The 14,890-nt window shown below is 35.4% G+C and overlaps 1 protein-coding gene across 1 annotated transcript in view; it reads right to left on the bottom strand.

The window, feature by feature from the left end:
* Window positions 1–14,890, bottom strand: part of LOC129231439 (sestrin homolog) — a 158,689-nt gene that overhangs the window by 25,380 nt on the left and 118,419 nt on the right. Inside the window, exon 4 of the mRNA XM_054865755.1 lies at window positions 3,744–3,926. Within this exon, the coding sequence (XP_054721730.1) occupies window positions 3,744–3,926 (183 nt within the window). The remainder of the gene's footprint in view (window positions 1–3,743; window positions 3,927–14,890) is intronic.

Below are 14,890 nucleotides of genomic sequence, written 5' to 3'. Positions count from 1 at the left end.
TACTATTTCTTCATGTATGAACACTGTAAAAACAATTCTGAGACGTTCCTGGAAAATAACGGGCAGCTGATGTGCCCAATTTCTCTGCCAGTAACATATCTTGAAGAAAAAAAAGTTTTCCGCTTAGTGTCAGTAAACTTTCTGAGGAATTCAGAAATCTCCCCGGTTAAATCCAGTCATGTTTCGGGAACTTTCAAGTAAAATTAGGTAGGTTGTAATGCAATTGATTAGAACCTTCTGGATTTTCCAAGAAAGCACCAGAAGCTTTAAAGCAACCACAGTCAAAGCTAAGGCAGCATTGTAAGTAAGAACCAATCATCTTCCTTCGCTTGAACGCAATTATGGCCAAAGGCAAACACAGAATTGAATCTTAGAACCAAGCACCTCCCACGCATCAATACAAAGATTGCCAGATTGACAAAGCTATAAACCAAGTATCTCCCTCGCCATCAATTCTTGCCTTGACAAAGCTGAAGCTACTCAGTGACTCATTTACTCATCAGTGGGGAGTTAGTTACGCATCAATGGGGACCATAGTCAATCTGGACGAGCCATTGCCGAATAAAAGCCGATACACTTAATAAACACGCTCAGTCAATCTTTAAACTCGTAACTGAAAATATTTTTCACAACAGTGAAAATTCTGCATTCGGGCAACTTGTAGCAATTCAGAAAACGTTTTTGCACATATACTTGAATTTACGCGGAAATAGATGAAAACCTGTAAAATCCCGAAACGTTCCATTGAAATAATCAGTAACGTTTCGGATTTTTTTAGTGAAACTAATTTATATAACACTTATACAAATGCTGTATTATACTTAAATAATCAAAAAGTGAAACAATTTGACAATGTATACTACTTTAAAAAAATATCTGCATAAGGTATCGATGGTCAGTACACTAGCTATTTTAACAAAATATCTAAGTTAACTTAATATGAGTAATGGCTAAAGCACTTTCATAAATAAGCTATGAGAACAGCGCTTTAAATCACAATGATAAAATATCTGACACAAATGTTAACTATCATAACTACCTTTAGGTAAAATTGCCTCAAATTACACCTGTGAGCTAGTGGCCATCAGAGAAGCCCTAAATCTCTACTTCTCCAAAGCAATCCATAATTCAAACGAAATCTTATTATTCTCGGATTCTAAATCTGCTCTCCAAGCCATTTTAAGGGGCAAATCCTAACTCACTCAAGATATCATCCAGCTGTTGAACAAAATAACAATAACCCAACGAATCTGCATTCTTTAATGGATTCCAGCACACGTCGATTTAGACGGCAATGAGAAAGCCGATGTCCTCGCCAAAGAAGCCCGAGACGGCACTCAGCTTTCCAACATCGTGACGCCTACCATGCTGACGTATAGGCCAGTCAAAGACTGCTTCATGTTTCTTCCCAGAAGCACTCCATCCCCACCCTAAACTGTAACCGTGCTATCTCTACAGCCATTGCGAGACTGAGGACCAAATATTTCAAGGGAATGAGGATACATCCTGATGGCAATCGAAGCTGCAAAAACATTGAACCCTCTCCCAGAAATATCTTTGACTGCTCTGCCATTTAAGCGAAGCTCTTCAGAATCAATCCTGCTCCCCCATATCAACTTCTCTATTCCTCGGAAGTTATTGATGTGGCAAAGGCTGTTTTGGATGCTTTTGGACCAGTTTGATTATACTGCACTATTTTGCTGGACAAGACTACAACAACAACAACATCTAATACACTTTGAGTTAATGTATTGTACTGGATGTTGACGTTCTATGTCCGAACCATGTAAGCAAAAAAAAAATACATATAGATGTGTCCATCAATATATAAATAATCCGCAAAAACTGAATTCCTTTTCGTTTAAAGAGCCCGTTGCTCATCGTGGTCAGAGGACGAAACCTTCGATACTTAGGGATATTAGAACCATCTGGAGTGGTACGTACCCGTTGAATCCTGGGCTTGAACGTCCTATGGTTACTCACTAAACAGTTACCGTAGGTGCTGGTAACTGGAGTAATTTCCCCACTCTTGCAGACTCGTGTTCAAATTCGGGAAAATAGTGATGACTTCTGGCGCCAACTTCTCAGTTACTAATCCACTGACGATACTCACCTACTAGTCGCTCCTTAACCGTTTTTGGTTTCACTTCCATTAATGTAAGAAAATGCCATCTTTGCTTAGAAAATACTAGGTAACTTGTTTTTTTCTTGGGCTTTGCTTTATTGTTTGATATGTAGTCAAGCAATGTTGTATCTTCCTCGTTTATAGCTGCCACGCATATTCATTAAATGTTTTGTTTTATGCCGAGTTGAGCTTTTGTTGCTTATTTTTTGAGCACAAATGAACGTTTTGAAGACCATACATTTTCTTTTGGATGAAATTAAATCTTGCATGGAGCAATTTTTCAATTAGGAAATGCAACGGAAGGACAACTTCTTTGTTGTCTTACCCAGAATGGAAAAGACTTTAGAGCCTATTTAGTTCCAAGGCTTACAAGGAAATCATACGATAGTGTAATAATGACAAAATAATAAATATGTAACTCGAAAACGCACAGTAAAACATGTTTCTAATTTTGGGCGTGTTATTTTCCCTCTTGTACCCGTTATTGAAAAAAGAAGTCTTAGAATGTGCCACAGTTTCAAGAAAAGTCGCCAAATTTGATGTGTTACGGAGAGTAATGGAAGACATCTTTCATACGCTTTATAGATGAGCAAGGACAGACCCTCGGCCAGATGCAGACTTTGAAATCGCGTGGTATTTTCTTTTCTCTCCAAGCTTTTAAATTTGACGCTTTTCTTAAAATTTCGCCAGACTTTAAGGTCTTATGTCTTGTTAGCAGGGGTATGAGTACAAAAAACGCTTGTGTCAAAATATGTCTCAATACGCTCTTTCGTTTTTCAACTTTTTTCATTATTACAATATTCGTGTGGTTACACTCTTCGTTAGATTTAGTTCAAAGACATCATATTCACTTATTACGTGTTATGCGTCAATGTGTCATGTTTACTTGTAGCGTCCATATACTTCTATACTTATTTGCAAAGTTTCTTGGCAATGACGTCACGACGCGCGGTAGAAAAACCATTGAGAACAAATAAAATGGAGGGAGTGAAGACTTTCATTCGTGAAGGAAAGACCCCAAGTTAAGTGAGAGATTTTTAAGAAATCTGGTTTCTTTCGCTAGTTACACGCAAAACGATTCAACCATTCGTCGTTGTTGGGTCACTTGATTTGAGATCTTTGCCCAAGCTTTTGCTTAGCCAATGATTGGATTTGTGTGGTTCCTTAATTTACTAATTCTTGCTCTAAGAGAAGAATCGAGTTAACAGATAAAACGTCACACTTTCTAACTACTTACTGGCAAATGAGAGGAGATCGTCAATGGTCGTTGAGCTGTTATTGGTCGGCGCGTTCGATTAAATGTATATGCTACACTGTGACGCATCGCTGATAAAAATTAAAATATTTAACAATATACAGAAATGATGATAGAAAAAAAAGGGTAGTGTGAGTTTAACCAACTAATTCGATTTCTAAAGCAAAGTGCCGAATTTCACCCAAAATTCAAACACCGCACTGGAGACTACTTCCTTCGTATGGCCTCAGCTTATTTCTACATTGACAAGAAATGTTGCAGCCGAATATGCAGTATAAACACCTTACTCACAGGTATGGAAGAGTTTCAAAAGTGAAACATACTTGATTAGAATATAAAAGCTATTTCGATTTTAGGACTTACTTCAATATGGCACCTTCGCAGGAGCCATGGAGTGTGAGCCATGATTTTATTGATCTCACTTAAGTTCCTGAGCTTCGCTGGGATGTATTGCAGTCCTTGGAGCCATTGAGGATTCCCTCCTTGAGCAGTAAATTTCTGTTTGTGGTGATTGATCAAACAGGTGCACTGATGTCGAGCAGCTGCCTGCAAAGAAACCAACAAAGTTCAATCTACACGAGATTGTCTTCTAATGCTAAAGATATACATATATTCAGACAATCCTAATTTGACAACATTTAATAGCACAATTTGCAAAGGATGCTCATTTAGGAAAGTATCAAGACAGTGGCTGAAAGTTGATTGTGTTTTCAACATAGCTTTATTAGTGTACTGTAAAAAAAATCTGAAACGTCACGGATTACTTCTGGTTAATGTTCCTTGATTTCGATGGTTTAAACCAGTTTAATGTGAAAAAACAAGTTTTTTGGCGAAAAGGTTTCCTGCATTGCAACAAGGTTTATGAATGCCTATTTCACATTGTGGAGAAAAACATTTTTAGCTCCCAGTGTAAAAATATATTAGGCTTCTTTATCTGGCGTTTCTCCTTCAGCTTCATCGGCTCCTCTGGATTGCATGAGTCTCAATCATGGGCGAATAGATTCTGGATGTTGTAGCTTTGACGGAGATACTAGTAAAGCTTGACCACGGATAGATGGCGGATGACCTTGAAGCAAAACATCATTTGAATCACTTGTAATAGGTAGAATTTGCCAGAAAGTGCCGAATAGTAAGAGGTACGGTCTCGCTAATCTTGTCTATTCCAAAAAAATACCAAAAACCTGTTACAAATGATGTTTTTGCTTCAAGGTCATCCGCCTTCTTTTCGTGGTCAAGCTATAATTCCGTCTTAGTCATGGGCGAATAGTTCCTGGATGTAGTAGCTTTGAAAAAAATACTTGAAATTCCGTCTTAGTCATGGGCGAATGGTTTTTTGATGTCGTAACTTTAACGGAAATACTTGTACGTCCGTCTCAGCTACGGCCATATTGCTAGAAGAGCTTTCCTGGTAAATTAGGAAGGTGCCAAACTATTGATGTGTTCATATATAAGTTCTCACTATAGGTTCCTGAGTTATGAAACAAAACACGATTGGCTTTGATAAGGAATTTTTTGAAATTCTTTAGAAAGATTGAAGGTTAACTTCAGGAAGGTCAGTAGCTTTTTAGTTAGAAACCTTCCTGTTTTTTCCCGATATGCTTATAGAAGAAACTAGGCACATTAGCTGTCCACTACTTTCCAGGAATGTTACGGATTTTTTTAAACAGTGTGTAGCATTCGTTGCTTAGGCTGTTGTGTACTACATACAGCGTAATTATCTTACATTGAAATATAGCTTTCACTAAAACGTGAAGGAACTAAACTGAAGGTCAGTTCGAAAACTTTAGGAATAATGTGCAGCTCTTGTCCCTAAATTTTGCGAGTAAGATATCTAGGAAAACACGGGAAAGTTTTCCGCTGAAAATGAGTAACCTTCCTGATATAACCTGGAATCTCTATAAATAATTCAAAAACTCTCCAATTAAAGCCATGTTTTTGGAGTAATCAAAAAAACATCCAAAGAAATTCAAACACTTATACAGTAATAGCCTGGCACGTTAAGGATAACCAGAAAGGTTTCTATTGTATTTAGAAAGCTTCAGACTTAACAACAGGAAAATTTGCAAGTGAATGTCCAGATGCATATTCGTCTGTAATTTTTGATAAGCTACAGCATTCGGAGACAGGGGAACAGACCTTTTCTAGGGAGAGACAATCAGAACCTGCCACATTCGAAATGAAGACGAAATGCTTCACAAAAATTTTTAATTATCTTCACACTGGTAGCTAAAAATATTTCATCCTTCATTGGACGAGATGGCGAGCCAATGAACGAATTAAACCCAATTTCATCTTTAAAAATCTATAAAACTTGTTAAAAATTAGTAGTATAATTTGTTTATAACATTAAAAACACTATTACTGATGTATCCTCGCCTCAAAGCAACAGTAAGATATCTCAGGGTTATTTCTGGGATTAGATGCCTTAGTGTTGCCCTGAGGCGACTGTATGTGTAATTATTGAGAAAAACGATTTTAATCGTTTTTATTCAACTTTCTTGGGCAGTTGAAGTGGAAAAGTACAGCTAACCAGCTAATGAACACGTTTAACAAAGGGATAAACACAAAGTTTTCCCTTCATTTCCTTTCTGGAATTGCTTGGAAGAAAGTTACTGTTGTCAAATCTTCCAAGAAAGACATTTTTTTTGAAACCTCGTTTATGAAAGCAAATAACGAACTGATCATTCACTGAATTGTGTTCGTTCGCTGTTTGCATTAACCTTCCCTTGCTTTTATCGACATTGTCCACACTGGAGTCATTCTATGTTCGCGGAGAACTTTTGAAGAGCTGTTAAAATATTTTTAGCTACCAGTATGGAGATATACTTATCTTTTCTCTGAAGTTTTGACAGACGAAATATGCGATAAAGTGATGAGCAGAGATGTTAATACATGAAAAAAGCAAACAAACAAACAAACAAAAAAAAAAACACACATCGCTTACTGCAAGACAATTTTCACAATTTTCGCAAAAGAACGTGTGTTTCGCAGGAAACAAATGGAAACCCGTGGAATTCCGGAACAGTGCTAGAAATTGTCTCTAACGGTTCGAATTTGCTTTTTGCAGCGAAAGTTAACGTTTGTTTTCAGCTAAAAAAGGGTTTTCAGTGCATAATAAAGAAAATGCCTGAATAAGAAGTGTATAAAAGTTTTATTGTACTGTGTGTTCATGATAATGCCCCAACGTAGGCACAAAGGGTAACTATTTGCAATTTTTTCCAAACTTAAATTTTCTGATTAAATAAGAAATTCAAATATGTGTATAACCCAATACATGCATTAACCTATAAAAAAAATCTATTTACTCCACTTTCTAAAAAAAAAAAAAAACTGGAATTCTCGGAGCCATTTTAGCAGAAAATGGTGAGACTGAAAAAATCACACTTTAGTCACACTGTAAAAACACTTTAGATATACGTTCCTGAAAAATAATGGGTGGCAAATGTCCCCAATTTCTGTAGGTATCATGTCTTGTAAAAAATAGGAATGTTTTCCGCAAACATTCAGCAGCATTCCTGAAATTCTCTGGAAACTTTTTTGAAGAGTTTAGAAATCTCCCTGGTTAAACCAAGTCCTGTCTCTTGAACCTTCCGAGAAAAAATAGGTAGATTTAATATAATAACTTTTCACTTTCCCGATTTACCAAGAAAGCTTTGAAAGCAATATTGCAAACATGGCTAAGGTTAGAATCGGTTGCAAGAATGCAGGAGGCATCTCATTTGCCAGCAGTCCTTGCAAAGCTACGGAATCCAGAGACTTATTCGTTCTCTATGGGAGCTTAGTCAATCTGGACGGACCATACTCGAACTGTTCCCTAAACAAAATCACTATTCAGTGCATTTCTAAAGGCAACAAGCAGTAAGCGAGTTGTTATTCATTTTAGCATTGTTTTACTCTATTAGTATTTATGTTTTCCTACCAGTCAGACTTTTCATTTAGTATTAATTTATATGTAAAGCGATTTTAGAGGCTACAGCATTCCAACGTTTTTAAAGGAATTACTCATGTGAACTCCTCTTTGCACTGAGTGAGAGGGGCTTTGCTGTCTGCAAAAGTTGTGGAAAGTGTGTTATAGAGGTCCTTTCCATCTCGGGATTCAAAAATCTGGCCTTTTCTAGATAAGCATGTGATAAACAATGGGAGCGGTGCATTCGCAGAAACATAAACATTAATACTATATTATAAGCAGAGCTCAATTAACCTCTGAAATCGGGGGAAACTCACTAGTTTCGAAAGGCTACACATGTTTTAACAAAAGTCACTAATGCTTTTAAAAGTGTGGCCCTGCAAAATTGGGATTAAAACTATTCTCACCACACCGTCATTAGACATGGTTGCACTGCAGTTCTACGGATAGTAGTTGAATCAGATTTATTATAGTTTAACAATACAGCAACTGAATTATTAAAATGTAATAGAACAAAACGTACATTGTAACAAATTAGACTAAATCTTTTAATAGCAATGTATATTCTTTATTGCATTGGAAATCTTTCTAGGGAAAAAATACGTTCGAAGATATGTTTAAAAAAAAAGAAACTGGTATTTTTTAAATCGTATTTTCTGTAATTTTTGGGCCTCCCTGACATTTCTGAAGGGAAGTTTGAACTTCCCAAGCCTTTTAAACAATGAAGCCGTTCTATAGTAGCTACCAGTTTGTTTGGCACTTTTGGCTTTCTACCTCCAGCACATGCACGTCCGACGCCGGGCTGATGAGTGCTAATGAGCACGAGATAGAGCCCCTAGAAAACGACAGGCTGACTTATCCGTAATTTCGGTTGCGAGACAAATTTCGATCCAACCTCGTTTCTAGTATTTATAAATACGATATAATATTCACTGGTTGCTATGTCGTAAAACAATTGATGTTAAGTTCAGTAAAATGTCACTTAAGGTGAATCTAGAAAGATAACTTAGTCCACAAATTCAACAAAAATGTATCGGGAAATGTTTCCTGTAATAAACCTCATTTTCACACCTTATTGTTTCTAATTTGCATTACTTAAATCGTCTTCATCTACAGAATAAAATAACCAAACATCAATCAAGCAACATATCTAAAGCTTTGCCACTAGTTTTCTGCAATAAGGCTTTTGTACAAATACTATTTTTTTAGCCCGCCAATTTTGGAATGAAATATGTCGGATAAGTCAGCTCCTCTTACATAGGAGCCTTAGCTGGAATGACTGAGCTGGCGATCCAATTCATGTATAAGCAAACTACTTATTCTTTTAATCGTAATTTTATCTGTGAATGTAATTTGAATGAGTATAAATAATGCGGGAAGGTTCTTTGCCATGAACCTGCGACGCGACTTATATATAACATACGGTGACTCCCAGTTTTCCATTGCTTTCTTTCTTACAGAGTAAAAATCTTTTGGGCCATGCGGCTCATAGGAATGTGTCCGATACTCTGGTTTTAAGATTAAAAATAAGCGAAAAAAATTTCAAAACAAACTCCTAGAAGAAAAAAGATAGTTTTCGATGATTCTTTAAATTTCCCCTAACTTTCGCTAATTGCTATAAATGTTCTTGTTTTTCAACTTTTCCCCTCTCTATCTTCTCAGAAGAAATTTAACGGTTGAAGTAATACTTCCTTCCCCTCCACATTAAATTACCGCTTTAAAGCTATTGGAAATTGAAATTAATACATGTAAAGGTTTTCGCAGTTCAAAGAACCTTCAACCATCTAGTCGTAGCGAAGTGGAACACTTTTTTACGTATCTATACTAATATTATAAAGAGAGAGGACGGATTTTTGTATAATTATATGCTCGAGTTAATCTCTGGAACCACTGCAACTATTTGAAAAATTCTTTCGGTATATGAAAGGTGCATTCGTATTGAGTGACATAGGCTATAATTTATGCAATTACGTATCCGTACTATTCTTTAAAACCAATAGTTTGTCTTCGCTACCAGTTTCTGTTTCGTACTGTTTTGTTCTTATCTATCTTTATATATAAAAATCTCATGTCACGATGTTTGTTCGGGGCAAACTCCGAAACTACTGAACCGATTTTTATCAAATTTCATACGTATCTGTTGTTTGGTTTAACTCAAAAGATAGGATGGTTTTTATAATTTTTTTATCGCAAATAAAATGTTTATTATACATTAATAGTGTGTATTGATTGTTTGGTTCTGTAAACTCTTAATAGATGGCGCTATGAGTTTATTCATCCTCAAATTTTTTATTCTTAAGTTAATTAAAATTTACAAATGATGCTATGTTACGGATATTGATGGTTATCAATAATATCGCCGTAGAAAGTAGGAGTATACAGACCACACTTTTCAATGTAAATGTCAAGTTCTACAAATCAAGTTGAAATTGATAAGCAGCAGGTCGTTCCATACTCACCACTGCTTTTAAAAACGTATGAGGCTCATATAAATGTCGAGTTCTGCAGTTCGCTGAGATCCACTAAATACTTTGTCAAATGTACATTAAAAAAGGTCCTTATTGGGTCGCATTTGAGGTGAGAGATATGGACAAACTTGACGAAAAAAAAGGACGAGCTATGAGTGGATATATAAGCAGCAACGACGCTATCTGGCATAATTTAGTTTCCCCGTATACGAAAGAGACCCTTCTGTACAGCATCTTGCAGTATGTCTTGAAAACGGTCAACGAGTATATTTTACCGAAGATATTTTCTACGAAGAGCACTTGAACCACCGAAAACGACAGTGATTTTTTTTTTTTTTTACATTGTCCAAAACCTAATGTGCATGGCCCGATTCCCAGAAATAAAATTATTTATCAATGTTCCACGCTATTTTACATGCACTGTAAACAAATCCTAAATGTCACTGATTACTTCCGTAGAACATGTTGGGATTTCATAGGTCCTCAACAATTTTGTCTGGAAATCAAGTATCTACTTCAAAAAGTTTCCTAAATTGCTACAAACGTCATGAATGCAGACTTCTCACTGTTGCGAAAAATATTTTTAATTTCCAGTTTAAAGATTAACTAAGCGTATTCATTAAGTGTATAGGCTTCTGTTCGATTTGGTTCAGTCTGCATTGACTAAGCCCTCAATGAGCGTAAATGAGCCTATGGATTCCGTAACGTTGCAGACATCGTAGGCGAGTTTGACTTACGGTTCTTACTTACGAGTCTGTCGTATCTTTCGCCATGCTTGCAGCATTATTGTTGGAGCTTTCTTTGGGAAATAAAGAGGTGTCAAGCTTAGTATTCGACTTGCCTAAGTTTTTTCTGAAGGTCCAGCGACACGACTGGCTTTCAGCCAGGGATATTACTGAATTCTTCAAAAAGATTCCAGGATGAATTCAGGAAGGATAATGAATTTTAGTGATGAACTGACTTTTCTACTGTCGTCGTGGTCCGTACAGACTGACGTAATTCCCAATGGGAGGAAGTGAGTCACTGGATTCCGTAACTTTCCAAGAGTAACAAGCAAGTAGAATTCTTTGAGCACACTTGCAATTCTTTATTAGCAGTGGCTATCGTTGCGATAATGCTTTTGGTACTTTGGTGACTCGAGAAATGTGCCAAGCTATTACTTTTAATCTTACTTCGGTTCTCTCTAAAGGTTTCAGAGAAATGATTGTCTCGAATCGGAGATGTTTCGGAATGCTTAAGAAAGACTTCAGGATAATTTTAGGAAGGTTTCTGACTTTTAGTGGAATCCGTTCCTATTTTTGCAAGATATAATACTGGCAAATTGGGCTTATTCGCTGCCCATTATTTTTCAGGACGTTTCTTAATTGTTTTTACAGTGCTGAATAAGATCAAAAAAATCATGGAAGCCACGCAAACAAAGAACACAACATTAATGAATCTCGGGCATAATTAAAAATTAAAGCCAAGATATTGAGACCAAAACTCCATCCAAAACAAAACTTTGCTTCCAAAACAAAGTGAATGATGTTTTTGCATTTGTTTTCGTTAAACATTCCCGAACGGACGGAAATATTTGCGAACCGTTAATTGTCGAGTGTTTAATTCATATCAAGATGCATTTCGCGAATTGTAATTATTGGGAGCACACAATCATTGGGAGTTGCATTTTATAATACAGGTTTTGCATAACGAGAAACAGTATTCGTAAACTGTTTAAGATACTTTTGACGACATAATATCCAACACAATCATCATTTCTGTGGGCGAACTATATAAATTTTATGCTTGAAGATTAAGTTAAAGAGTTAAACAAACACATCGATGTCCAAATCTAGATTTTACACCAAAGATGTATAATGAAGCTTTAGTGTTGATTGAAGATTTATGCATTTCAATTTCAAATTTTTTGTTTATTCATTATGGTGTAATATCACCTGATCGATTGGTCACCGACTTAGTTAACACTGATTTACAACGAGAAAAAACAGTGCAATGACGCTGTCTTAGCTACAATTATTGTAAATAATGAGTCATTACTGACAGCTGAAAAAAAATCAAAATCAGATTGTGCTGACCGTTGACGCAGAAGAAGACTATACAGTTGTCGGTGAAAACAAAGCCGTAAACATTCCAACTCAATCTTTAAATTTCCTAGATGTACCAGGAATGCCACTATACGATTTCCGGTTGAAAACTGGTTCACCAATATATTATTCTTTTTCACAGTTTAAACCCATCTAGATTATGCAACGGTACACGTTTCTTCATCAAAGTTTCAACTATTTTGACGGAAAAGTTCAAAGAAGAAATTTTTGTGTTGCCGTGTAATCCATTAATAGCGTCATAATTTTCAAACACATTTGGAAGGATTCAATTTTCGATTTGTTTAGCTTTTAAACAGACCATAAGTAGATCTCAAGACCAAAAAATGTCTACTTGAGGTTTGGACTTGAAACATACATGTTTCTCTCATGGGCAACTATCTATCTCCTATTCACGAATGGAAAAGTCATCATACCTATTCGGTTAGCAAAAGACAGGTTAAGCAAGAATATTGTGCACAACTTAGTGCTTAGATAATTTTCAGTTTTCAAATAATAGAAACAATAGATCGAAATTAATGTTAACTACCTCATTTATAAAATTTAATTTTTATATGTTTTTAATTTAGTTAATGTATTTTGTAAAGAAGTTATTGATTACAAACTATAGGGAAAACTGAGATGAATAAAATGTAATGTACATTCTAAAAGTTTACGTTGATTTACGCTTAATTTCTACGTTCCGATATTTTACAATCAGTTTCGATATTTACTATCACTTTCATGTTGTTACTTAGGTTTTATTTTTGATTGAAGTCATACTTGCAAAATTTACTAAGCGTAAGTATAGTGCTTTTACCATTGAAAATTTAGTTTGTACTTACTAAAATCAATAAGTACTTAATTTAGCCTAACACTCCCAATATCAATCTCATATGTTTTAGAATTGGCTATAATATTTTAAGCTTTATTAAAAAAAAATATTAATTAGATTCTATCAAAATATTGAGCGAAAGAATATTTTTATCTAACTACTTCTCGCCACAGCAACGCGTGGCTGGGTCAGCTAGTACTAATATTATAAAAAGAGAGAGAGAGAGAGAGCGTGGATTTTTGTATGTTTATATGTTCGAGGTAATCTCCGGAACCACTGCAACTAGTTGAAAAAAAATTTCGCTACATGAAAGGTGCATTCGTATTGAGTGACATAGGCTATAATTTATGCATATACGTATCCGTACTATTTTTGTAAACCAATAGTTTGTCTTCGCTACCAGTTTCTGTTTCGTACTGTGTTGTTCTTATATACGTATAAAACCATTACCAGTCGTACCGCAAGTGCAGTGCCAGTATACCTGCAGGTGCTCTTCGAGCTGAATGTTATGGAAAGAAAACATGTATTTGAGGAAACAGATGATAAAGCGTAAAGTATATACTTTAGACATCGCAAATCATTTAGAGTCAACGCGTGTTTATGCTTCGAAATTTATTCCAACGATTTATAACTATGTTTCGCTTCGTTCAAACTAGTTTTCGTATTGAAGTAGTGCAGATAGACGATATTAATCTGTGTTTCTAAAATATTTGTATTTCATGCATTTCATGCTATTCTTTAAGATTTTTTATTCATACTAAAATTGAAATGAAAAACATCTGCTCAGGAATTCCCTTAAGTACATTTAGTTTAGAAAATTCTCAACTCAAAGTGTAATTGCACATAATTACCGCACATTCAAAGTTAAGATTTAAAACCATGACGAACTAAGAACATTCGATAGGAAAGCAATTGACGAAGATGAAAGTCTAAATAAAAATTATTTGGAGAAATATTCATCATGATGACCGTATTTAAGCATTTAAGACGATATGATTAAATAATATTTATCACAAATCTGTTATCAGAAAATATCAGAAAGAAATTGCAAAAAAAAAGAGGCATGTGAGAAAAGCAAGTTTTTCGAAGAAAATGAGTAAAAGAGGTTAAAATTAATCCCGGAATTGAAAAAGACTCACCTCATAATAGAATATACAATATTCATCCTACTAGACAATCAGAAATTTGTCACTTAAGAATTCATTTAGAACATTTTCGCAGTCCAATATGTATCCAATGTCTCTTGACAGTTAAAGGTCCAGCCAACCTATCAATTAGCATGTATAGAACTCAGTCTTATAGAGGATGACAAACCGTGGAAACTAACTTTATTTGATACATATACTTTTCTGACTCCGCTTCTAAACTCCGAGAATTGTTTGTAACTATTTTAACTTGTATGACAATTTTTAGATCCTATTGCTTTATGGCAAACATTTGAAAAAGATCTCTGTGACAACATATTGAAAAGAGAGTGTCAGCTGAAATACTAAGAGTGTCATTCAATCTCAAACAATATAAACCAAAATCTTATTTAAAAAAAAGAAAAAAAGGCAACATTTTTCAATGACACGGAAACTCAATAGGGCCACTAAAAATTAATTGCCCCCGTCACAGAGAATCAACGAAAACATTTCGTTAAAAACAAGATTAGTCCATGAAAACCAGGAACGCAAATTAATTTTTTAGCATACCCGGAGGTACTGGAAAACTTAATTCAACACGAACCAAATATCGATCAACAGGCAGACTGGCGTTTGCGGTGGATTTTTATGGAAGTGCTTGGACTTCACTTAGTGGTTCAAAAACTGACTATTCCACGTTGAAACTACTTTGAACATCTCCTCCAGAGAAACTCCTTACGTTCCACAAGAAAAAACGGGCAACTGAAAGAACTTCTTCAAGATGGTGTCTCATAATGTAGGACGAATTTTTGATGAGCTGCCGTTTGGCTATAGAAGGCGTAGATAGAATCCTAAAAGTATAAAAAGGTTCAGACAAAATAATGAGAGGTGTCACCTTCGTATTTGACGGTGACTTTCATCAAACTCTTACTGTGGTGCCCTAGAGGAACGCATGCAGATATACTTCATTCCTGATTAAAATCGTCTCAATTTAGAAAATCCTTTACAATCTCTGTATCTTAAAAACAACTATACGAGTTCGTTTAGAAAATGGTGGTAAGCATTACTAAACTCTTTTATTACAAGTAAGTAACG

The sequence above is a fragment of the Uloborus diversus genome, chromosome 10 (assembly GCF_026930045.1).
Source record: "Uloborus diversus isolate 005 chromosome 10, Udiv.v.3.1, whole genome shotgun sequence".
NCBI classification, from domain to species: domain Eukaryota; kingdom Metazoa; phylum Arthropoda; class Arachnida; order Araneae; family Uloboridae; genus Uloborus; species Uloborus diversus.
The sequence above is the reverse complement of the archived record's forward strand: the minus strand, read 5'-3'. Positions and strand labels throughout refer to the sequence as shown.